At 36.1% G+C, this 27,141-nt stretch overlaps 1 protein-coding gene across 8 annotated transcripts in view; it reads left to right on the forward strand.

The window, feature by feature from the left end:
- MCM9 (minichromosome maintenance 9 homologous recombination repair factor) overlaps nt 1-27,141 on the forward strand; it is a 102,281-nt gene that overhangs the window by 57,877 nt on the left and 17,263 nt on the right. For all 8 annotated transcript variants that reach the window (XR_005032584.2, XR_005032585.2, XR_005032586.2 and 5 more), the window contains one exon: nt 8,358-8,532. Coding sequence is in view for 5 of the 8 variants with exons in the window: in XM_036925052.2 (XP_036780947.2) it covers nt 8,358-8,532 (175 nt within the window). In the remaining 3 variants the exon portion in view is untranslated. The remainder of the gene's footprint in view (nt 1-8,357; nt 8,533-27,141) is intronic.

Below are 27,141 nucleotides of genomic sequence, written 5' to 3' on the forward strand. Positions count from 1 at the left end.
ACCATCTGTGTATCTTCTATGGAGAAATGTCAGTTCAGATCCCTTGGACATTTTAAAAACTGGGTTATTTGTCTTTTTATTTTGAGTTGTAAGAATTCTTTATATATATTCCAAATACCTGGTTCTTAATAGAGACTTTCAACAAATTGTGTTTATCAGGTTTAGAAAATTGTCTTCCATTCTATAAGTTATATTTGTATTTTCTTGGTGGTATCCTTTGGGCCCAAAAGCTTTTAATTTTGATAAAGTCCAATTTATTATCTATTTTTTCTTTTTTCACGTGTTCTTTTGTCATAAAATCTTTCCATCTCTCTCATTCATCAGAGGCTGTCTTACTGATGCCAGGAGAAATGTGGTGATAAGTAGAGAAAGGACTCAAATCTTTAAAACATCCCTGGGCTTAGACCGTTGTTTGCACAAGCCACTTCTAAGCAGTGACCTCATCAAGGGTCATGAAGATTTACCCCTGCATTTTCTTCTAAGTATACTTTTGTTTTATTTTTGTTTTCTTGCGGTATTTTAGTAGTTTATTTTATTATAAACTTTTCAATTTATTTAAACTAAAAAAAAAAAAATCAAAAAACAGTTAAGCCATCTACTCCCTGTCCCCACCAGCCTCTCATCACTGGCAACTAGCAATCTGTTCTATATGTCTGTGAATTTGGGTTTTGCTTGCTTGCTTCTTAGATAGATTCCACATATAAAAGTGATCATTAGGTATTTGTATTTCTTTGTATGACTTACCTCATTTAGCATAATGTCCTTGAGTTCTATCCATGTTTTTACAAATGGCAAGATTTCATTCTTTTTTATGGCTGACTAATATTCCATTGTGTATGTATGTGTATATGTATATATATACACACCACAGTTTCTTCATCCATTCATCCATTGATAGGCAGGTTGTTTCCATATATTGGCTGTTGTAAATAATATTGCAGTGAACATGGGCAGGGCGGTGGTGGTGCATATATCTTTGAAGTTAGTGTTTTTGTTTTTTTTGAACACCCAGAAGTGGAATTGATGGAACATACAGTTTTCTTCTAAGAGTTTTATACTTTTAGCACCCTAGGTTTACATCTTTGATCCAGTTTCAGTTACTTTTTTGTATATGATGTGAAGGTGGAATCCTAATTCATATTTTTGCATGCAGATGTCCAATTTCTCAGTAGCATCTTTTGAAAAGACTATTGTTTCCCCATTGATTGTCTTGGAATCCTAATAAAAAATGAATTCACCATAAATGTATGGGTTTTATTTCTGGACAATCAGCTCTGCCCTCTTTGTCTATATCCTTATGCCATTACCACATTGTCTTGATTATTTTAGCTTTGTAGCTTAGAAATCAGAAGTATCAGTTCTCCCTTTGTTCTTTTTCAAGATTGTGTCAGGTATTTGGGATTCCTTGAATTTCTGTATGAATTTTAGGATAACTTTGTCAATTTCTGCAAGAAGACAGCTGAGATTTTTTTTGTTTTTTGACAGCTGAGATTTTGATAGGGATGGCATTGAATCTGTAGATCCCTTTGGAGAATAGTGCCATCTTAACAATATTTAATCTTCTAATCAGTTAACATGGAATGTCTCTCTTTTATTCAAGTCATCTTTAATTTCTCTCATCAATGTTTTATAGTTTTCAGAGTATAAGTTTTGCTTAGTTACTTTGAGGAAAAGCTGTTTACTATGTAAGGTAGCCCATTCTGTTTTAAACAGCTGAAGTTTTTCATCAATTCCCTGTAAAATTCTACATGTTGGTCTAGTTATTTCTTTTGAAGCTGCACCAGATTTAGTCTAATTGCTCTACCATAGGATACTTCTCTAAATACAAAAATATTACTTTCTCTTCTCTCAATCTTTCTTTCAGGCTAATCATACTGCATGCTATAAACTACTCTTTAAGTGACATTATTTCCATGTCCTTCATTATATGTTTACCCTTCTCTTTTTATTAATATTTCTTTTGAAATTTGATGTCTCAATGTAGGCATTTAATGCTGTAGATTAGGTGTTGGCAACTTTTTCTGTAACAGCTCAGATAGAAATATTTTAGATTTTGAGGGCCATACAGTGTTTGTCCCAACTACTTAACTCTGCCATTGTAGTGTGAAAACAGCCACAGACAATATGTAAATGATGAGCATGACTGTATTCTAAAAAAAACATTTTTAGAAAAACAGGTGGTTGGGCCAGATTTTGCCCACAGATCATAGTTTCCTGACTGCTGCTCTTGATCGTATCTTACCAGTGCAGAATATAGTGTGATTATATCTTCACTTGTAAATGCTACTCTTGCATTAACATATTTAAGGTGGTATTAAAATATTTTGTCTGGCATAGTAATCTTTTGATTACTGTTTGCATGGAATTCTTTTCCCATCCTTTTACTTTCAAACTACTTGTGCATTGAAGTCTAAAATGTAGACAGGATATGGTTGGATCATGTTTTTGTATCCATTCTACAAACTGCTGTCTCTTGACTAAAGGGTTTACTCTATTTACATTTCATGTAATTACCAACAAGGTAGGATTTCTTTATGCCATTTTCCTCTCTGTTTTCTACATGACTTCTGCCTTTGTTCCTATATTCCTCCATTATTGCTTTCTTTTGTGCTACATATGATTGCTGGTGTATCATCTTAATATCCTTTTTGTTTCTGTTACTGTATTTTTTTAGTTATTTTCTTAGTGACTGCTTTGGGGGCTATCACCAACATATTAGTATAAAGCAATCTAACTCAGTTTTAATAGTATACAAAAAGTTGTTTCAATATAATTCTTTTCCTCTACATTCATTTGTGCTATTATTGTCATACAAATTTTATCTTCATACATTATACGACACTTTTATTATTATTTGCTTTCTGCAATTTTTATTTAAATAAGATAGAAGAAAAGAATTACAAGCAAAACTACATTTTTTACTGTCTTTTGTCATTATCTGTGTAGTTAACTTTAGTGGTAGTTTTTAGTTCTTCACATGGATTTGAGTTAGTGTCTTAGTTTTCTTTCATTTCAGCCTGAAAGCATTCCCTTCATATTTTTTGTAGGTCCAGTCTGTTAACACTAATTTGGTTCTTGCCCATTTTTTTTTACATTACATTAATGAAAAGGTAGAGTATTTTTTTTGCTCGGTGTTATGTTTTACTATTTCATCTATGTTGTGCTTAGCTATACTTAATTTTTTATTTTCCATATGTTATTCCACAGTATGAATATACCACAATTTTTTTCTTATCTGTCCTACTGTTAAGGGATTTGGGGGCTTCTTGTGTAATTTTCTTTATTTAGTCTGTTGATGTGATAGATAATATTAAGTGATCTCTGTTGAACCAGCTTTGCATACCTGAAATAAATCCTCCTGGGTCATGCTTTAAAATTCTTCTCATATATTGTTGGACTAAATTTGCTAATATTTTATTGAGGATTTTTGCATCTACATTCATGAAAGATATGGTCTGTAGTTTTCTTTTCTTCTAATGTCTTTGGTTTTGGTAATAATGTAATGATGGCATCATAGAATGAGTTAGAAAATATTCCTTCCTTCTACTTCTGTCATCTGCAGGCCTTTGTAGAGAATGGTCTAATTTCTCCCTTAAATGTTTGGTAGAATTCACCAGTAAACTCATCTAGACATAGTACTTTCTGTTTTAGAAAGTTATTAATTATTGATTCAATTTCTTTAATACTATAGGCCTGTTCAGATTGTTTCTTCTTCTGTGAGTTGGCAAATTGTGTCTTTCAAGGAATTGGTCCATTTCATCTAGGTTATTAAATTTATGGGTATAAAGTTTTTCTTAATAATTCTTATTATTATGTTTAAGGTCAATAGGATCAATAATGATGTATCCTTTTTCTGATAGTAGTTTGTTATTCTCTCTTTTTCTCAGTTCGCTTGGCTAGAGGCTTATCAATTTTACTTATGACTTCTATTCTGAATTTGTTAAGGTGTGTTTTATGGTCCAGAATGTGATCTCTCTTGGTGAATATTCCATGGGATCTTGAGAAGAATATGTGTTCTGCTGTCTTTGGATGAAGGTGTCTATAGCTATACATTATGTTCAGTTGATTGATGGTGCTGTTGAATTCAACTATAGACTTACTGACTTTATGCCTGCTGGATATGTCCATTTCTGTCAGAGGGGTGTTGGAGTCTTCAGCTAAAATGTAGGTTGATCTCTTTGTCCTTTGAGTTTCACTAGTTTTTGCTTCACATATTCTGAGGCCCATATATATTATGGGTTGTTAGGTCTTCTTGAACTTTTGACCTCTTTATCATTATGTAATGCTCCTCCTTCTCCTGATAATTTTCCTTGCTTCGAAGTCCTCTGTCTGAAATTAATACAACTATTCCCACTTTTTAAAAAATTAATGTTAGTATGGTGTATCTTTCTCCATCTCTACTTTCAGTCTGTATGTGTTTATATTTAAAGTGAGTTTCTTATAGATAACATGTAGTTGGGTCTTGATTTTGATCAAGTCTGATAGTCTTTCAATTGGTGTATTTAGACTATGGATGTTCACAGTGATTATTGGTATTGTTTGATTATATCTGCCATATTTGGTAGCATTTTGTATTTATTGCCCTTGTTCCTTATTCCTATTTCTCATCTTTCACTCTTTTTCTGCTTTTTGTGATTTTAAATGAGCATTTTATATGATTCCATTTTCTCTCCTTTCATAACAAATCAATTATGCTTTATTTTATTTTACTTTTTTATTGGTTGTCCTAGATTTTGCAATATGTACTTACAACTAATCCAAGTTCACTTTCAAATAATAGTATACCACTTCACAGTAGTGCAAGTACATTATAATAGTAAAATATTTTTAATTGGAATATAGTTGATATAGAATATTATATTAATAGCAAAATATTTCTAATTTCTTCCTTCCATCTCTTGTGTTATTGCTTTCATTCATTTCATTTGTACATAAACATTTAAGGCATGCATAATCAAATACATTATTTATTTTATTATTTTATTTTTAACAAACTACTATCAGGTCAATTAAGAATAAGAAAAATTAAAGTTTTTATTTTACCGTGACCTAGTTCTTCTTTGATGCTCTCCCTTTATGTAGATCTTTCTGACCTTTATCATTTTTCTTCTTGGTAAAGAGCTTCTTTTAACATTTCTTACAACAAATTCCCTCAATTTTTGTTTTTCTGAGAAAGTCTTTATTTCTCCTTCAGTTTTGAAGATAATTTCACAAGGTACATAATTCTGGTTGGCAGGTTTTTGTGTCAATACTTTGAATATTCCATTCTTCTCTCTTCTTGCTTGCATGGTGGTTTTTGAGGGAAGTTGAATATAATTCTCATTTCTCTGATGGATCTTAGATCTTTGAAGAATTGTTGACTTTTCAGTTTGTTCATTTTTTTGTTTTTGAATAAGTGGCAAGTTGTGGTAGTTTCTAAGTTTCTTAAATGCAAGGCTAGAAATTGGGAGAATTCATATAGATTTTCTCCTGTATTTTCTTTTATGAGTTTTTTTTCCCATAAGTTTTGCAATTTTTCATTTAGGTCCTTAAGTAACTGAGTTAATTTTTATATCATATGTGAGGTGTAGATCAAGACTAATTTTTCTTTTTGCGTAAAGCTATCCAATTATTTTAGCACTATTTGTGAAACAGAATATCCTTTCTCCATGGAATTTTTTTTCAGCTTTATCAAAAATCACTTGTGGGCCTATTTTTGGACTCTATTCCATTGTTCTGTCTATCCTGTCTCAAATACCACACTGACTTGATTATTGAAGCTTTGTAGTAAATGTGGAAATCAGGTCATCTGAGACCTCCTGCTTTGTTTTTTGGTTTGGCTCTTCTATTCCTTCTTCTTCTCCATATAAATTTTAGAATCTGCTTGTCAATTTCTATACAAAAATCTTGCCAGAATTTCGTTTGGAAATGCACTGAATCTGTAGAGCAGTTGGGGAAGATTATAGAGCTGTTTGGGGAAATTTTAAAAATAATTGAGTTTTTCAGTTCATTTCATGGACATGGAATATCTTTCAGTTTGGTTAGGTTATCTTTGATTTCCTTTATCATTGTTTTATAGTTTTTGCATACAGATCTTACATATATTTTTTAAGATTTATACCCAAGTATTTTATATTTACAGGTGCTATTATAAATTGTATTATTTTCTAGTTGTAATTTTTTTTTCTACTATATAGAAATATGATTGAGTTTGGTGTATTAACTTGTATCCTACAACCTTGCTTCACTCACTTATTCTAATATCTTTTTGGTAGATTATTTGGGATTTTCTACATAATTATATTGTCTGAAAATATACAGTTTTATCTTTTCCTTTTTGATCTATATGTTCTTAATTTCTTTCCTTGCTTTATTTCCCTGGCTGGAACCTTCAGCATGATTTTGAATAAGAGTGATGAGAGCAGATCTTGCCATGTTCTGATCTTAGGAGTAAGGGTTGGCGGGGGGGGTGGTAAGCATTCAATTTTTTATCATGAAGTATGTTAGCTGTAGGATTTTTATAAGTATCCCTTATAAGATTGAAGAATTTCCCTCTATTTGTAGGTTTCTGAAAAATTTCTTTTTATCATAAATTATTGTTGAGTTTTAAGGGTTTATTTTTCTTCTGTATTTATTCATGTAGTCATTTGCTTTTTCTTTCTTAGTTCGCTTTTTCTTCCTTAGTTCGTTGATATAGTGAATTATACTGATTAATTTTTGAATGTTGAATTAGTCTTGCATTCCCAAGACAAGCCCCACTGTTGTAATCAGTTATCATTTTATGTATTGTTTGACTGGTTTGTATTTTTTGAGGTTTTTTGCATCTATGTTTATGAGGGATACTGGTCTGTTGTTTTCTTTTAATCTTTATCTGTTTTTGGTATCTTGATAATACTGACTTAATTAAATTAATTGGGAAATGTTCCTTGTTTTTCTATATTTTTGAAAATTTTGTGTAGAATTGGTATTCTCTCTTCCATAAATGTTTGGTAGAATTCTCCATAAAGTCATCTCAGCCTGTAAATTTCTGTGTTGCAAGGTTTTCAACTGCATAGTCAGTTTTCAAAATAGATGTAGGATTGAGCAAGTTATCTATTCTTTTTTAGATAAACTTTATATATTTCCTTTATATTCCTTTTTAGATAAACAGTTTATATATTTCAAAGAATTTGACCATTTCATCTAAGTTATCAGACTTAGGACATTGAGTTGTTCATTGTATTTTTTAATTCAATGTCTGTAGGGTTAATAGTGATGTCCTCTCTTTTATTCCTCATATTTGTAACTTGTGTCTCCTCTTTTTTCCTTTCTTAGTCTGACTAGAGGTTTATCAATTTTTATGAACAATATTTATTATGTATCATATATCTTTTAAAGAGTTTTATTTCTATAGTACCTGAATATCCAAGAATCTGTAAGCTATGTTCTATTGTTATCCCCTTTTATAGATGAATAAACTGAGGCCTGGATATATTAGTAAATTTGCCTACTATGTGACAAGCAGCATAACAGATGCAGGGTTCATATCCAAGTCTAGGTTATTCCAGATCCTTTACTTTTGACCACTTTGCTTTATTGACTGATATAAAGGATGAATCAAAATTAGATAAGACATATGAAGGAAATCTTCTCCCTCATACTGTGGCTGGGAGCAAACTTCTCATTTTCATCACTGGACTGTAATATCTGCTGTTCTCTGTAAATAGCATATTGTACATAACCTCTTGTCATAAGATCTCTTGAGATCTGTTAGCTCCTTCTAAAAGTTTAGACCACTCAGTTGAAGGTACCTACAAAGGAGAGACAAAAAATCTGAGGACTTCTGGTTGCCACAAAATACTCAATAACACATCTTAGATTTTCAGGACATAGGACCTTCTGGGGCCTTCTAGTGACTGGATACCTGAAGTAGCTGTCCTGACACCATCCATTCTGTTGTTTTTTTTTTAACTGAAGTGTAGTTGACATACAATATTATATTAGTTTCAGGTGCATAGCAGAGTCATTAGACATTTGTATACATTATGAAATGATCCCCATAATAAGTGTAATTACCATCTGTCACCATACAAAATTATTACAGTATTATTGACTATATTCCCTGTGCTGTACTTTATATCTGCATGACTTATTTACTTTATAACTGGAAGTTTGTACCTCTTTATTTCCTTCATCTACGTTTCCCATTACTCCAGCCCCCTCTCCTCTGGCAACCACCAGTTTGTTTTCTGATGCCATCCATTCTTGATAGACTAGAAGTAAAAGCCTTGATTCTATGCCCTTTCCTTTAAAGAAATACTTTAGGTATTTCTTCCCCTTCATGGGTATAAGATATGCTTTTGAAAATAAAAGCTGAGACGCTTAACTTGTTTCCTTAGGTCTGACGGTAACTGCTGTGAAAGACTCAGGAGAGTGGAATTTGGAGGCTGGGGCCCTGGTACTGGCAGATGCAGGCCTTTGCTGTATCGACGAGTTTAATAGCCTCAAAGAGCATGATAGAACCAGTATCCACGAAGCAATGGAGCAACAGACCATAAGTGTTGCTAAAGCTGGGTAAGAGTTTGTTTTCTTTAAAATCTCTGGGAATAGTACAATTAATTTATATATGATTGTGGAAAAACGTGAACCCTGTTTAACTGTAAGTATGTTTGGTACTCTCAGAGATTATCAGCTACCATTCATCAAGACACACATTAATGTTCTCATGGAGGTATATGAGGAAGCAAAAACAAGTTGTTGGGAAAAAGAAATGGAAGAACTAAGGTAAAAATAGAAGTTTACTTAATTCCTGAGGGGAAATTATGAAGAGCTTTCAATGCAGGATTCAACTCATTTTCCCATTCAATAATGTATATCTACTTTGGGAATATTACAGAATTAGGGATTTTGAAAAAAATCACAAAAACACAAAATTTCTGCTTTCAGTGGCATTCTTCTTCTATATTCTAATGGAAGATCAACCGCAACGTGTGGAAAACTAAATAATGAAATATATTAACATACGATGAAGTACCAGTTGTGACTCAAGGAGGCTTAGTCGTGAGGTCTAAGAGTCCCTAGCTATACATGACCAATACGGAGGAAGAATAGTCAGGTTCAGATAGAACTCCATTCACCCAGGCTCTGAGATGGTTATAGGAAACTTACCTGGCTGCAATAGCTGACCACCATGCAGACTGCCAGGGCATCTAAACAAAAGACAGAGCCAGAACCGTCTCATCCCAAATGCTACTATTACTGGTGTGAGGCCAGCTGACCAGGTGGATAGAGCTAGTAGCGGAGTCTTCAAACAGTAGTAGTACGTGGGAGTCAGGTAGACACTGGTATGTATGGATTATCTGAGCTCCATTTATATGCACTCACAAAAATAGAAAAGGGAAAAGTAAGAGGATATAATTCATCAGAAAAAATACACAAGAAAAAAGTAAGCAGAGCCATTATCATATCTATTCATTTTACCCAGTATATATTCTTTCAGTATGTAATCATTAAGAGCCTGCTGTATTCCAAACACTGTGCTGGACATTGAGAAGTACGGAGATGATTATAGCACTGTCTTTGAGATATTGGCTATTTTTTTGGAAAAGATAGACAAAAGAATAGCAGAGCGATAAATCCATAATAAAAGGGTTATGAGGGAACATACTGTAAAATAATTATTGCTTCTAAACTCTTTATTGGGGAAATAAGAGATATAATTTCCAAAGTGTCTTCAAGGCTACTTTCTCTTCTCATTTGTCTCCATTTGCTGGTTGGTAGAATGTATGATTTATGTTTTATTTTTTATTTTTTTTGTTAAGGTATAATTGATAAACACTCTTGTAAAGGTTTCACAAGAAAAACATTGTGGTTACTACAGTCACCCATATTATCAAGTCCCCCCACAACCCATTGCTCTCACTGTCCATCAGCTTAGTAAGATGCCACAGAATCACTACTTGTCTTCTCTGTGCTACACTGCCTTCCCGATGAACCCACACACACCATGTGTACTAAACAAAATACCCCTAAATCCTCTTCTCCCTCCTTCCCCACCCGCTCTCCCACAACCCTCCCCTTTGGAAACCTCTAGTCCCTTCTTGGAGTCTGTGAGTCTGCTGCTGTTTTGGTCCTTCAGTTTTGCATTGTTGTTATACTTCACAATGAGAGAAATCATTTGGCACTTGTCTTTCTCCAGCTGGCTTATTTCACTGAGCATAATACCCTCTAGCTCCAATCATGTTTTTGCAAATGGTAGGATTTGTTTTCTTCTTATGGCTGAATAATATTCCATTGTGTATAGTACCACCTCTTCTTTATCCATTCATCTACTGATGGACACTTAGGTTGCTTCCATATCTTGGCTATTGTAAATAGTACTATGATAAACATAGGGGTGCATATGTCTTTTTGAATCTGAGAAATTATATTCTTCGGGTAAATTCCTAGGAGTGGGATTCCCAGTTCAAATGGTATTTCTATTTTTAGTTTTTTGAGGAACCTCCATATTGCTTTTCACAATGGTTGAAACAATTTACATTCCCACTAGCAGTGTAGGAGGGTTCCCCTTTCTCCACATCCTCACCAGCATTTGTTGTTTGTCTTTTGGATGGTGGCCATCCTAACTGGTGTGAGGTGATATCTCATTGTGGTTTTATTTTGCATTTCCCTGATAATTAGTGATGCGGAGAATCTTTTCATGTGTCTAATTGGCCATCTGAATTTCTTCTTTGAAGAACTGTCTGTTCATATACTCCGCCCATTTTTTGATCGGGTTATTTGCTTTTTGGGTGTTGAGGCATATGAGCTCTTTATATATTTTGAATGTTAACTCCCTGTTGGACATGTCATTTACAAATATATTCCCCCATACTGTAGGATGCCTTTTTGTTCACTGATGCTGTCCTTTGCTGTACAGAAGCTTTTTAGTTTGATGTAGTCCCATTTGTACATTTTTGCTTTTGTTTCCCTTGCCCAAGGAGATGTGTTCAGGAGAAAGTTGCTCATGTTATTATTCAAGAGATTTTTGCCTATGTTTTAAGAATTTTATGGTTTCATGACTTACATTTAGGTCTCTGATCCATTTTGAGTTTACTTTTGTGTATGGAGTTAAACAATAATCCAGTTTCATTATCTTACATGTAGCTGTCCAGTTTTGCCAACACCAGTTGTTGAAGAGGCTGTCATTTTCCCATTGTATATCCATGGCTCCTTTATCATATATTAATTGGCCATATATGTTATTTCAATATGTATTCATTAAGAGCCTGCTGTATGCCAAGCACTGTGCTGGACACTGAGAAGCACAGAGATGAATATCTGGGCCCTCTATTCTGTTCCATTGATCTATGACTCTGTTCTTGTGCCAGTACCAAATTGCCTTCATTATTGTGGCTTTTTAGTAGAGCTGGAAGTCAGGGAGTGTAATCCCCCCAGCTTTATTCTTCCTTCTCAGGATTGCTTTGGCTATTTGGGGTCTTATGTGATTCCATATGAATTTTAGAACTATTTTCTCTAGTTCATTGAAGAATGCTGTTGGTATTTTGATAGGGATTGCATTGAATCTGTAGATTGCTTTAGGCAGGATGGCCATTTTGACAATATTAATTCTTCCTATCCATGAGCATGGGATGTATTTCCATTTATTGGTTTCTTCTTTAATTTCTCTCATAAGTGTCTTGTAGTTTTCAGGATTATAGGTCTTTGACCTCCTCGGTTAGGTTTATTCCTAGGTATTTTATTCTTTTTGATGCAATTGTGAATGGAATTGTTTTTCTGATTTCTCTTTCTGCTAGTTCATCATTAGTATATAGGAAGGCAAAAGATTTCTTTATATTGATTTCGTGTCCTGCAACTTTGTTGAATTCGGTTATTAGAGCTAGTAGTTTTGGGGTGGATTCTTGAGAGTTTTTTTATGTACAATATCATTTCATCTGCAAAGAGTGACAGTTTAACTTCTTCCTTACCAATCTGGATGCCTTTGATTTCTTTGTGTTGTCTCATTGCTGTGGCTAGGACTTTCAGTACTATGTTGAATAAAAGTGGGGAGTGTAGGCATCCTTGTCTTGTTCTCAACTTAAATGAAAAGTTTTCACCTTTTCGCTGTTAAGTGTGATGTTGGCTGTGGGTTTGTCATATATGGCCTTTATTATGTTAAGTACTTGCCCTCTTTACCCATTTTGTTGAGAGTTTTTGTCATGAATGGATGTTGAATTTTGTGAAATGCTTTTCCAGCATCTATGGAGATGATCATGTGGTTTTTGTCCTTTTTGTTTATGTGGTGGATGATGTTGATGGATTTTAGAGTATTGTACTATCCTTGCATGCTTGGAATAAATCCCACTTGATCATGATCGATCTTTTTGATGTATTTTTTAATTTGGTTTGCTAATATTTTGTTGAGTATTTTTTCATCTGTGCTCATCAGAGATATTGGTCTGTAATTTTCTTTTTGTGTGGTGTCTTTGCCTGGTTTTAGTATTAGAGTGATGCTAGCCTCATAGAATGAGTTTGGGAGCATTCTCTCCTCTTCTACTTTTTGGAAAACTTTAAGGAGGATGTGCATTAGGTCTTCACTAAATGCTTGATAAATTTCAGTGGTGAGGCCATCTGGTCCAGGAGTTTTATTCTTAGGTAGTTTTTTGATTACCAACTCAATTTTGTTGCTGGTAATTGGTCTGTTCCGATTTTCTGTTTCTTTCTGGGACAGCCTTGGAAGGTTATATTTCTCTAGAAAGTTGTCTATTTCTTCTAGATTGTCCAGTTTGTTAGCAAATAATTTTTCATAGTATGCTCTAATAATTCTTTGTATTTCTGTGGTGTCTGTAGTGATTTTTCCTTTCTCACTTCTGATTGTGCCGATGTGTATAGACTCTCTTTTTTTCTTGATAGATCTGGCTAGGGGTTTATCTATTTTGTTAATTTTCTCAAAGAACCAGCTCCTGGTTTCATTGATTCTTTCTATTGTTTTATCCTTCTCGATTTTATTTATTTCTGCTCTGATCTTTATTATGTCCCTCCTTCTACTGATTTTGGGACTCATTTGTTCTTTTTTTTTGTAGTTTCATTAATTGTGAGTTTAGACTGTTCATATGGTATTGTTCTTTCCTGAGGTAAGTCTGTATTGCAATATACTTCCTTTTTAGCACAGCCTTTGATGCATAACAGAGATTTTGCAGTGTTGAGTTATTGTTGTAATTTGTCTCCATATATTGCTTGAGCTCTGTTTTTATTTGGTCAATGATCTGTTGATTATTCAGGCTCATGTGAAGCCTCCATGTGTTTTTGGCCTTTTTGTTTTCTTTGCATAGTTTATTTCTAGTTTCATACCTTTGTCATCTGAGAAGCTGGTTGGTACAATTTCAATCCTTCTGAATTTACTGAAGCTCTTTTTTTGCCTAGTATATGATCTATTCTTAAAATTTTTCCATGTGCGCTTGAGAAAATGTGTATCCTGCTGCTTTTGGGTGGAGTTTCTGTAGTTATCTGTTAGGTCCATCTGTTCCAAGATGTTGTTCAGTGCCTCTGTCTCCTTACTTATTTTCTGTCTGGTTGATCTGTCCTTTGGAGTGAGTGGTGTGTTGAGGTCTCCTAAAATGAAAACATTGTATTCTATCTCCCCCTTTAATTCTAGTAGTATTTGTTTCACATATGTAGGTTTTTCTATGTTGGGTGCATAGATATTTATAATACCTCTTCTTGGACTGACCCCTTATCATTATGTAAAGTCCTTATTTGTCTCTTGTTACTTTGTTTTGAAGTCAGTTTTGTCTGATACAAGTACTGCAACTCCTGTTTTTTTCTCCCTATGAGTTGCATGAAATATCTTTTTCCATCTCTTCACTTTTAGCCTGTGTATGTCTTTGGGTTTGAAGAGAGTCTCTTTTAGGCAGCATATAGATGGGTCTTGTTTTTTTAACCATTCTTGACTCTATGTCTTTTGATTGGTGCATTTAGAACATTTACATTTAGGTTGATTATTGATAGGTCTGTACTTATTTCCATTGCAGGCTTTAGATTCATGGTTACCAAAGGTTCAAGCGTAACTTCCTTACTATCTTAGAGTCTAACTTAACCCACTTAGTATGCTATCACAAACACAATCTAAAGGTTCTTTTTTTTCCCCCCTCCTTTTCTTCCTCCTCCATTCTTTATATATTAGGTATTATATTCTGTCCTCTTTGTCTATCCCTCTTTATTACCTCTGGTGACAGCTATTTAACCTTAGGAACATTTCCATCTATAGCAGTCCCTCCAAAATACCCTGTAGAGATGGTTTGTGGGAGGTAAATTCTCTCAACTTTTGCTTATCTGGAAATTACTTAATCCCTCCTTCAAATTTAAGTGATAATCTTGCCAGATAAAGTATTCTTGGTTTGAGTCCCTTCTGCTTCATTGCATTAAATATATCATGCCACTCCCTTCTGACCTGTAAGGTTTCTGCTGAGAAGTCTGATGATAGCCTGATGGGCTTTCCTTTGTATGTGATCTTTTTTCTTTCTCTGGTTGCTTTTAATACTCTGTCCTTATCCTTGATTTTTGCGTTTGAATTATTATATGTCTTGGTGTTGTCTTCCTTGGGTCCCTTGTATTGGAATATCCGTGCATCTCCATGGCCTGAGAGACTATGTCCTTCCCCAGATTGGGGAAGTTTTCAGCAATTACCTCCTCAGTGACACTTTCTATTCCTTTTTCTCTCTCTTCTTCTTCTGTTACCTCTATAATGCAAATATTGTTCCGTTTGGATTGATCATCCTGTTCTCTCAATATTCTCTCATTCTTAGAGATCCTCTTTTCTCTCTGTGCCTCAGCTTCTTTGTATTCCTCTTCTCTAATTTCTATTTCATTTATTGTCTCCTCCGCTATATCTCATCTGCCTTTAATACCCTCAGTGATTGAATCTCTGTCCTAAATTCGTTCCTGGGTTCTTGAATATTTGTCTGTACCTCCATGAGCATGTTTATGATTTTTATTTTGAAATCTCTTTCAGGAAGATTTATTAGTCTCACTCAACCCTTTTTCTGGTGGTGGTTAGATTTTGCTTTGAACCAGGTTCCTTTGACATTCCATATTTGTATATGGCGCCCTCTAGTGCCCAGAAGCTCTACTCTCTGGAGCTGCTGGGCGCCTGGAGCGATGTCAGGGGTCACAGGGGAGTGGTGCTGGTGCCTGGGGGGAGGAAAGAGCTGTTTTCTGCTTTCCGGCTGCTATGCCTGTCTTCACTGCCAGACCCAGTGGGCTGAACGCACAGGTGTAAGCCTGTATACTTTGCGTTTTTAGCTGCTTTCTACGGGGCTTCCCTTTAGCTGGCCTGTCACCAGGGTAAGGTTTGCCAGTTTGCAAGCCAGATGAGGGCTGTCCAGAAGGAAGGCGCAGTAGGCTGGGTATCATGGTGGGGGTCCTTGGAGTTGTGTAAACAGCCATGGGGATGGAGCACCTCAAGATCGTGAAAGTTCCCAACCTTCTGGGCAGAGTGCACCTGGACAATTTGGTCTACCTGTCCTTTCTTCTGAGCAGTTAGCTCTATGCAATCCTTGCCCCTTTAGCAGTCGTCTTGGTTTTAGGAAGTCTCTCAGACTGCCCACCCAGATCAACCGGATATGGATCCCTGTTTTCCACAAGCAGCTGGAATCTCCATCTCTCCAGGTATTCTGCCTGCCTTTCTAACTCCACTAGTCACCAGAGCACCATGCAGTGTAGGTTCGTGCTTCCAGAGCAGATCTCCAGGTGTAGGTGTTCATCAGTCCCAGGCCTCCACTCCCTCCCTGCTCTGTTTCTCTTCCTCCCGCTAGTGAGCTGGGGTCAGAGAAGGGCTTGAGTCCTGCCGGGCCATGGCTTTGGTAAATTACCCTGTTTCGTGAGGTCTGTTCTTTCCTCCAGGTGTATGCTGTCTGGCTCAGCCTTCTTTCCTGTTGCTCTTTTAGGATTAGTTGTATTAATTATATTTTCATATTATATGTGGTCTAGGAGGAGGTCTCTGTCTCACCACTTACGCCACTGTCTTTAATCCCATGAGGTCTTATTTTCTATCCATTCAGTGACTCTTTGTCTTTTGATTGGTGCATTCAGACCATTTACATTTAGGGTGATTCTCGATAGGTATGTACTTATTGCCATTGCAGGCTTTAGATTCATGGTTACCAAGGTTCAAAGTTAGCTTCTTTACTATCTAACAGTCTAACTTAATTCACTTAGTAAGCTATTGCAAGCACAATTTAAAGGTTCTTTTTTTATTCTCCCTTTTCTTCCTCCTCTATTCTTCATATATTAGGTGTCATATTCTATACTCTGTGTATGCCTTGACTAACTTTTGGATTACTTGATAAAATTTTGCATTTGCTTAGGAATTAATTGGTCTACTTCCTTTACTGTGGTTTTATTTTCTCACATAACAGCTATTTAGCCTTGGGAACACTTCCATCTATAGCAGTCCCTCTGTAATACACTATAGAGTACTTTGTGAGAGGTAAATTCTCTCAACTTTTGCTTATCTGGAAATTGTTTAGTTGCTTCTTCAAATTTAAATGATAATCTTGCCGGATAAGTATTCTTGGTTCAAGTCCCTTCTGCTTCATTGCATTAAATATATCATGCCACTTCCTTCTGGCCTGTAAGGTTTCTGTTGAGAAGTCTGATGATAGCCTGATGAGTTTTCCTTTGTATGTGATCTTTTTTGTCTCTCTGGCTGCTTTTAATGCTCTGTCTTTATCCTTGAGTTTTGCCATTTTAATTATTGTATGCCTTGGTGTTGGCTTCCTTGGGTCCCTTGTGTTGGGAGATCTGTGTACCTCTATGACCTGAGAGACTATCTCTTTCCCCAGATTGGGGAAGTTTTCAGCAATTACCTCCTTAGTGACACTTGCTATCCCTTTTTCTCTCTCTTCTTCTTCTGGTACCCCTATAATGCAAATACTCTTCCGTTTGGATTGATCACCCTGTTCTCTCAATATTCTTTCATTCTTAGAGATCCTTTTTTCTCTCTGTGCCTCAGCTCTTTGTATTCCTGTTTTCTAATTTCTATTCCATTTATCGTCTCATCTACTTCATCTAATCTGCTTTTAAATTCCTCTATTGTATGTTTCATTTCCAATACTGTATTTTTCAAAATTTCTATCTCTTGAATTCCTCCCTCAGTTCTTGAATATTTTTCTGTAGCTTCATGAACATGTTTATGATTTTTATTTTAAAATCTTTTTCAGGAAAATTGGTGAGTTCAATTTTACTTGGCTCTCTTTCTGGGTTTGTGGGATTTTAGTTTACACCAAGTTCTTTTGATGTTCCATATTTTTAGTAAATACTTGGTGTATGCGGCATCCTCTAATGCCCAGAATCTTTACTCTCTGGAGCTGCTCAGCCCCTGGAGCGATGGTGGGGGTCACAGGTGTGTGAGTGGTGCTTGTGTCTGCCAGGAGGAGAGAGCTCTTTCCTGCTTCCCAGCCACAGTGCCCGCCTCCACTCTCAGATCAGTGAGTTTTGCATGCAGGGAGCATCCTCTTGGATACGCCCCTGTAGCTGCCATAGGTAGGGCCGTCCTCTGGCTGGCCTGACGCAGTGGCGGGGGCAGCAGGTTGTATGGTTCATTTTGATATTCTTTTTCCAGAGGAAATGTGGGACATTTAAAAAAATTCATAAATAATTAATCCTTACATCAGGGTTAATTGCAGCAAATGCTATAAATCTGTTTTAGAGAAGGAAAAAATTAGTAATGCTGTATGATAGACTATGGAATAAGTGTTTGGTAATGAAAATATTTTATTAACTGCTCCTAGTTCCTTGCTCTCTGCTAAATGTGAATTAGTATTATTGTGCTATCCATAAGTATGTCATAAGTTCCAGAAGAAATGTTCTGTAACTCTACAGTTCACTTATGAAACCTGAAGGTTGGATAATCTTGTCATAACTGCTTTATGCAGTGGAAAATTGCTTTTTGTACTATTTGTCATGAGGGACCAGTTTTTTTTGTTTCTGTCAGTCTATCACAGAGTGATATTTTTATAAATACAATAAAAATGAACTATTTAAAAAGATGAAATAAAAAAGTAAATGACAAACAAAACATACACCTAAGTTCTTCTTGTACTTAAGATGAAGAAAGCTGTAAGAATGTGTCACTCTCATCTTAGTGAGAAAAGTCAGTATAACCCTCAAAAATCATAACTCTGCTTGAACTTATCAGAGAACTAAGTTTACAAGGAAATCAAGGGAACTTAGTTCCAAAGTGGGACAACTTCCTCCAAGGAGAAGTGAGGCACACCAACTTTTCACCTTTGACGGTGCATAAGAGGGAGGTAGCTGCCACAGAAGCAAATGAGAAGAAATACCGAAAATATTTTAAATTTCCTGATGTCTAAGTGTGGGCTAGCATATCACTTTAGAGCAGCCAGGAGCTCCGACCACAGGGGGGCTATCTTTTGCAGTCCTTTGTCTTGGGTCTCTGCCAGATGCTCACAAGAGAAACTGGGCAAGGCGGAAGAGTGGGAGACCTCTGACCTTACCAGTCATGAGGGCTGAGAAGCGATTGGTGCCAGGAAAAGGCCTGAAACTGTGACTTCCCCAGGCACATCCCTCATAGGAAGTGAAGAAGCCTTCAGTCCCTGGAGGCAAGGCAGCAACCCCTCATCCACAGAGTCTCTGGGGGAAGGGTCAAAACAGAAAAACTTTTGCTATTGCTAGAGTTTAGAGAACCATCCTTCCTTTGTGCAGGAGTCAGGCAAAAAGGTCCTGCTTCTGGGAGAAGCAAAGAAGCAAAAGCCACCTTCCCCTGAGGGAAAGCAGGTTGTTAGGTCCAGGAATCTAAACAAATACAAAGCCATGGTATATACCATCAGGAAAGGGACAGAAAAACCCCACCTGCCAAAGAGCCACCACAGAAACATTGCAGGGTTGAGCTGCCAAGGTTGGAGGGACAGAAAGTCTCCCAACTCACCAGCTCATCTCCAACAGCAGGCACACAGACCCTGCCTAAGACCAGGGGACCAATTACCAGCCTGGCCCCTAAATAAGCCTAACACCAAGTAACGAGCAGCAGCAGTCTACCGCTGGGATGTAGGAGTGTGGACAGACACCTCCCCTGTGGTATAAGTATGTAGCAACTGCTGAAAGCTGTAGACAGAGCAGGAACACTACAAATAACCTTCTAGCACTGCACTACCCCCACACTAGGCACAGGTCACGGCAGCTCAACACTGAAAGAATTTGAAATCCTAGGAGCACTGAGGGGAAAGACAGCAGTAGTGCTGGTCCCTCATCAGCTGTGATGGCCTCTTAGACTCTAAAGGACTCACACTGTGCATGAAGTGGTGTAATATTATTTGAAGGTAGACTGTATTTACTATATTTATTTAAAGATGTAAACTGCAGAACAGCCACTAAAAAATAAAAGAGACATAACTAATAAGCTAGTTGTAGAGATAAAATGGAATCATTAAAAATAATCCAAAAGAAAAAAGGAAGAGAAGAGAAAGGCAACAAAGAATAGTTAGGAGAAATAGAATAGATGATAGATTTAAATTCAACCATATCAGTAATTGTATTAATAATGAATCATGTAAACAAAGGCAAAGGTCATCAGGTTGGAGAGAAAAACAAGACCCAACTGAATGCTGCCTTCAAAAAACTGACTTTAAAATTACCGAGTATCACAGTTCTTCCAAGTGGTAAAGATACCTCAAGACAAATGCTGGGCATAAAAGCCACAGGGCATAAGTCGGCAAAGAAGTAAAAAGCTAACCTTTTCAAACAATATTGCTTCTCTCTCACTTACCAACTTTACATTTCCCTGTATGGCCCTGGAAGATGACAGGTAAGATTCCTCAAGGGGGGCCATCAGGTGAGAAATTGGGAATCAACAGAGGTGAGGCTTAGAACCTCACCCCCCTGTTTTGAGAGAAATCTTCTGCATCCGTGGATGTTTTGTTGCCCTTGTCTAGCTTGGATTAATACTTAGTCTATAGGCACAGACCTGATCATCTACATTTGCCCTCTTACAGCACTAAATTATGTTTTCTACCTTTATCTTGCATCTACCTACCACTTCAGCATTTTATTAAAAATAATAATAATAATAATAATAAGGGACAAATATGGGACTCACATATAAATCAAAACGAAAGTTTCTGTGATATGACTGCCCTTGTACTGTTCACCATGTAAGAACTTATTCACTATGTAAGACCTTGTTCACCATGTGAGAACTTGTTTGTTATGCTTCAGAAGATTGGAGACTATTGAGATATAGGCTTGGGGTTGATTAATGACTGTGCATTGAGTCCCCTATACAGAATTTTATTGTTGTTAACAACCATTTGATCAATAAATATGAGAGATGCCTTCTCAAAAATAAAACAAAAAAACTGACTTTAAATTCAAGCACACAGGTAAGTTAAGATGATGGGGGGGAATTTCCATGAAGACACCAAAACTTTACCAAGACATTAAAGGAAAATAAAACTACAGAAAAATGTCATCCGTGAGCATAGACATGAAAATTCTTAATACTTTTGTAAATTAAATCCAGTAGAATATTGATTATATAGTATAGCCCAGTGGGGCTCATCCAGGAATGCAAAGCTGGTGAAAAATCAATGTAATTCCAGTGTTAACAGAATAAAAATATATATATAATCCCAAGAGATGGAGAAAAGTACTAGACAGAATTAAATACCCATTAATGATAAAAATTCATAACAAAGCCAAAAAGAAGTCCCTCTTCCTGTTTAAATGATATCCATGAAAAACTACAAGAAACATTTCATATTTACTGGTAAAAGACTAAATGTTTTCCATTGAAAATTGGGAGTAACTCAAGGATAGCTAGTCTTACCATTTCTGAGCAGTATTGTATTGGAAGTCCTAGTCAAAGGAAAAAGGATAGTCCTTTTGAAAAATAATGGTGCTGGAACACTTTTGATATCCATTTACAAAAGATGATCTGTACATAAAATGCTTAAGAGCGGTTTTATTCATAATCATCCAACATTGGAAAAAACCCAGAAACCCATCAAGTGGTGAATGAATAACCACAGTTTGATGCACCCATAAAATGGTACTTCTAGCAATATAAGGGAACCAACTATTGATACATGTAATAACATGGTTAAATCTTAAAAGCACTGTGTGAAGTGAGAGATACCAGCCACAAAAGACTATGAAGTTTATGATTCCATTTATATGAAATTTTAGAAAAAGCAAAGTTTAAAGGAGAGAAGTCAGGTCAGTGGTTACCAAGGATTCTGGGTCAGGAAAGGGAACTGACTACAGGGGGGATTGACCTTGAAAAGTTAAATTTTATTGTATGTAAATTATACTCTAAAAATTCTTAATTTACAAGATATATAAACCTATGTATTTTGTTTTTAGATTCAACAGACATAAAATCCCTCTGTCAAATTGCTATTGAAGTTTTTTAACACTTTCTCCTACACTCATCTCTTCCCTGACTGGTAACAATGTATGAACAGGTTCAAGTTCACAACCCTTGCAAGCTTTGCACTCTGCTGGTAGACTTGCATAGTAAGAAGCCACAGAAGGATAGACAGGAAGGGGATGGAAAAGAGTAATAATGCCAGGGAAGATGATACATTTATTATCAGCAAAACGCTTTTTTAAATTGGAGTGACATCATCTAAAGGAAATAATTTAGCAAATAATTTTCAGATTGGATTTCTTTTGTCTGTTGAGATAGAAGACTTAACACCTAGCAGACAAGAGATGATAGAAGACTTAATGCCTAGCAGACGAGAGATTTGAACTTTACTTCCTACTCATATTTAGAGTTGATTTTTCCTTGTTTCTCCTTTAAATCATTTGTCAGGCATATAATATGGGTTGAAAGGAGTTTTACCTGAGAAGCACTTTGAATGATTTGATTTAGTGAGCTTTTCTCAAGGGCTTACTTTTTAGACCATTGCCCCATGGTAGGCATTGATGTGGTTATTATTATGGTAAACATTTGTGTGATTATCTTTTCAAGATAAAATTCTTCAAATGTTTCTCTTTCATCTTGGCTACTATCCAGAGTCAATACCTCTTTGAACTTGGCATGGATCACGACCAATATTTTATCCTTCCAACTACTTTACACTGATGTAAGAATTTTTACTTTTGAAAGCATTTTAGCATATATGTTTCATTTAAAGATTATTATAATTTATTGCACTCCAGGAATTAAAGGATCTTTGTTCTCTTCTAGTTAGTATCATTAAATTAGGTCTTGTCTGTTGAATTTCAGTGTGAATGTTGGTGACATTCCAGTTTGTTCCTCCTTACACATAACTATTTCTGCATGCATAAGGACATTTAAACTATTTTATTTTTATCATGCATTTTTAAAGACATACTCCTGAGTATTGTGTAACTCTGAGTAATGAAATTCAGTAGTTTGCTCCTTCTATTTCTCCATCTTGAAAGGGTTTCTTGAGCAATTCAGTGAAGGTATTTTTAATTACCTTGTAATAACAGAGCTTGGGTTCCTGTAGTCTCTGACCTTACTGAATAGTCAACTTCCAACCCATCCCCAGGAGTGCAGGCCCAGCACATGCTGACAAGCATCTAGTAGTAGCTGCTTTTGCTTCTGAACATGTTGCTAGTGCGTGTTGCCTGAAAATGTATTTCAAACAGACTTAACATTTCTTAATTTAAACTTAAATGTTCAAAAATTTAAATTGTATTTAAAAACAGAACAGACATACAACTTGAATTTGGATCTCTTCCACCTTGAGTTTTAGGCTCCATGTTTTCCACACAGAGGATGTGACCTGAAACAAGAACCCTCAGGAAGGTCAGATGTTGGCGTCCAAGAGACTAAATAATTTTCCTCTGGAATTACTGTCTTCTTTGTGAATTCTTGCTAAATTAACTTAAAACTGCTACTGTCACTACTCAGTAACAATAAATAATCCATCAATAGCAAAATCAGGGAATGCCCCATCATTTAAAATACAGCAAAAGTAAATTGTTAATATTCTTGTTGAAAAGGAAATATGGTTATGATAGAAGGAGCATAAGCTTTGGGGACTGAGAAACCTAGAGTCAATTCCAGCCTCTGGTATTACTTTCTGATGTTGTGGGAGGTAATTGCCATCTTGGAGCCACAGTTCACTCATCTGTGAAAGGAAAATAACAGCACCCTTCTTCCAGGGATATACTCAGCTTAGAGTTGATCTGTGTCACTTCCTGGCTCAGTGCCTACAGTGTGGTAAAATACACGTGGCATGAAACTTACCATTTTAACCATTTTTAAGCACACAGTTCAGTAGTGTTAAGTATATTAACATTGTTGTGCAACCATTTATGTATTTTTTAAAAGACTATTTTCTAGTCGATATCCTCTTAGGCCATGGTGAGAAGATGCTTATGACTCTTCAAAATTATTTATTTCATACACATATGAAAGTGTTCACAGGACTCCTTATGTTTCTGTACTTACTTGAGTTTCCAAAATGTTACACCAACACCATTGCAATAATAACCACCATAAAAAAGTTATATGCAAGCCTTCTTTGAATTTCTTTTTATGTTCAGAATATATTCTACTATATTCCAATATAAGGCTATCTATGGTCAGAGTGCATGTTCCAAGGTGATTTGAATTCTTCTCTTTGTGTGGTCATTATTGACTTGATAGGCAGTTATAAAATAGATTTTTAATCTTATGTTTGTGTTCACTTTTAGATTTTGTTTTTTTCCATCTTTTTTATTTTTTATTTTCTGAATTTGTAAAACATGTTTCAAAAGTCAAAACAATATGAAAAATATCAAAGTAATCACACTCATAGGTCTACCCCTTCTATTCTGTTTTCTTCTAACCTGTACAGATACCTTTTCATTGGTTCCTGGGCTATCCTTCCTATATTTCTCCCCCCCCCCCCCAAAAAATAAGCAAAACGATATAGGAGGAAAAAGGAAAAATGAGCAGAAAATTAGAAATGAAAAGAAAGAAAAATTATTATCACCAACCACCAACAAAAAATATTACAGCAGTCTGGCTTGGATGACATGTTGCATGTGGTTCCCCCACTCAAAACCCTGGTTCTAGTGTCACTGTCCAGAGTAAGCAGCTATAATTCCCTACCATGTGTTTGCATTTTTGTGCTGTTTGCTTTTGAATTTTAAAACTCCACATACGCCTCTCCTGGGGAAGGTTATGAAGCACTTACTGAGGCTCTTGTCACTGTTTCTGCTGCTGGCTTTGGTGAGGGGCTCTAGGATGCTGCCCAGCACCCAGTCTTCAGCTGCAGGGAAGTGTGGCTGGGGAACTGGTACACCAGGCACATGTTCTGCTGGCTGACAATGAGGGCCCAGACCATATCTTCTTGGCTCACATAGATTTCATTCTCCTTTGGTGAATAGTAATTTTTTATCACGGTCCTGGACCAAGGTTACTTTGCAGCCTCCCAGGCCAGTCTGCTTGCTGGCCTCAAACTTGTCCCCAGGCTAGTAGTAGTGAAACCCTTGGAAGTAGATATCTACAGGAATGGCAGAGACAGGTTATAGTTGGAGCCCTTTGGGAGTTTCTGTGGGCTTCTCAGAGCCCACAGAGACATGGGAGTGGGACCAGAGCTGGCTTAAGGAATGTGAGCAGGCTGAGACCTCACTGCAACTGTGCTCCTTTCTTTCCACGGATACTCAGTGGGTGACTGTAGTGCATTTAAGAAGTCTTGCTATGTTGCTAAGACATATTGATGTCCTACGCGCAGCCTTGCTGAATGTGAGTATTGGCAGTTTATAGAATGACCTGCTGAGAAGTCTCCCTGTTCATGAGCACAGACTTACAGGGGTCCTTGTCCATATTCTCCAGGACTAAGTAATTCATCTTGATGTTCCTTTTGAACAAGTTGCCCAGGGTGATGAATCCCTTCCTAAGTTGCTCACTAAAGATGATAATTTGCTTAAAGAGGAGCATGCGCCTCTCCTTGATCTAGGACTGCATGCCTGCATCCAGCTCGATCACATAGAACGTGTCCTGCTGCAATAGTATATTGAAAAGGTAGCCAAGAAAATGGGAGAAAATATTTGCCAACCATGTATTAGGTAAGTGGTTAATATCCAAAATACATAAAGAACTCCTATAGCTCATAGCAAACAATCTGATGAAAAAATGGGCAGAGAATCTAAGTAGACATTTTTCCAAAGAAAACATCCAAATGGCCAATAGGTACATGAAAAGGTTCTCAACATCACTAAATATCAGGGAAATGCAAATCAAAATCATAATGAGGTATCACCACACACCTGTTAGAATGGCTCTCACCAAGAAGACAAGAGATAACAAGTGCTAGTTAGGATGTGAAGAAAAGGGAGCTCTTGTACACTGTTGGTAAGTATGTAAATTGGTGTAGCCACTGTGGATAGCAGTATGGAGGTTCCTCAAAAACTTAAAAGTAGAACTACTTAATGATCCAGCAATTCCACTTCAGCATATACACCAGAGGAAATGAAACAGGATGTCAGAGGAATATATGCACTCCCATGTTTATTATGACATTGTTCATAGTAGCCAAGATATGGAAACAACCTAACTTCCTGTGTATGGATAAAAGATGCGGTCTATACAATGGAATAGTATTCAGCCACGAGAAAGAAGGAAGTTCTACCATTTACAACAATAAGGGTGCACTTCGAAGACACTATGCTAGGTGAGGTAAGTCAGACAAAGAAAAGCAAATCCTGTACTGTATGCTGTCACTTATATGTAGCATCTGAAAAAGCCAAATTCATAAAAATAGAGAGTAAAATGGTGGTTGCCAAGGGCTGGGGGTGTGGAGGATGGCAGAGGATGGGAAATATTTCTTAAGGGTACAACCTTGCAACCAATACACAAAAAGTCCTGGAGATCTAATACACAGTGTAATGAATATACACAATAATATTATAATCATCAAACTTGCTAAGAAACTAGGTCTTCATTACTTCCACCACAAGAAAGAAAGAATTATGTGATGTGATAGGTCTATCACTACAATATTAATCATATTACAATATGTAAATGTATTAAATCAACATGTCATACCCCTTAAACTTAAACAATGTTCTATGTCAAATATGTTTCAATTTAAAAAAAGAGGTTGGTTTATTCTCACATGTAAATCACATAGCATAGTTTCTGCACATGTTGAGAAGCTTGACTATAATAAGTAGCACAAGTATCTCTCTATAGCCAAACCTCTTTGGTTCTTGAATTTGGATAGCAAGGAATTTATTAAAAAATTTTCCTTAATTATTCCATTTTCAGAAAGCAGGAGTTTAGATAAAAAGTGGTTATCTATAGTTATCTAGTATTTATTAGGTGCTAGGCTCAAAGTATTGCGTATGTAACAACCCATTTATTTTTCACAATAGTTCTATGATATCAGGCAACCTTTATTATACCCCACTTTTACAGAGGAGGAAACTGAGGAACAGAAATAATTTGGGGGATAGGAATTTGTTCAAAGTAGATACAAAATAGTAGCTGTATTGTCTTACTGCCTCCTTAACATCAGAAGTGTATTCATCTTTCAGCCTGTTCTGCCATTATTGTGACTCAGATACTTTGTGACTGATTTTTTTTTTTATTCATTTGTGGATCTTTCCACTGGATAGGGTTTAGCTCTCTTTAGTAGTTTAGTTCTCTCTCTTGTGTCCATTTCAACTGCCCTCAAGAGGCCCAGTTGGAAACTGTTGTTCCAATTAGAAGACTAATGCGAGAGCAACTGAGATCTCTGGCCAGTTTGTGAATTGACTGCTTTTAGGTCGGGTCCCAATCTCTGGTGCAGTCCGTTTTTCCTGTGTGGCAGCTTACACAGAAGGTATGTGGGGTTATGTGGTTGGTTGGCATTCCAGTGGTTGGCCTGTACAGACCTATCATGAGGGCAAAAGAGACTAATAACTGGATTCAGCAAAGTTGCAGGATATAAAATTAATACACAAAAATCTGTTGTGTTCCTATATACTAACAACAGACTAGCAGAAAGAGAAATAAAGAAAACAACTCCATTTACAATTGCATTAAAAATAATAAAATACCTAGGAATAAACCTAACCAAGGAGGTAAAAGACTTGTACTCTGAAAACTCAGACACTCATAAGAGAAATTAAAGAAGACACAAATAAATGGAAATCTATCCTGTACTCATAGATAGGAAGAACTAATATTTTCAAAATGGCTACCTTGCCCAAAGCAATTTACAGATTCATTGCAATCCC

The sequence above is a fragment of the Manis pentadactyla genome, chromosome 12 (genome assembly GCF_030020395.1).
Source record: "Manis pentadactyla isolate mManPen7 chromosome 12, mManPen7.hap1, whole genome shotgun sequence".
Lineage (NCBI taxonomy): Eukaryota > Metazoa > Chordata > Mammalia > Pholidota > Manidae > Manis > Manis pentadactyla.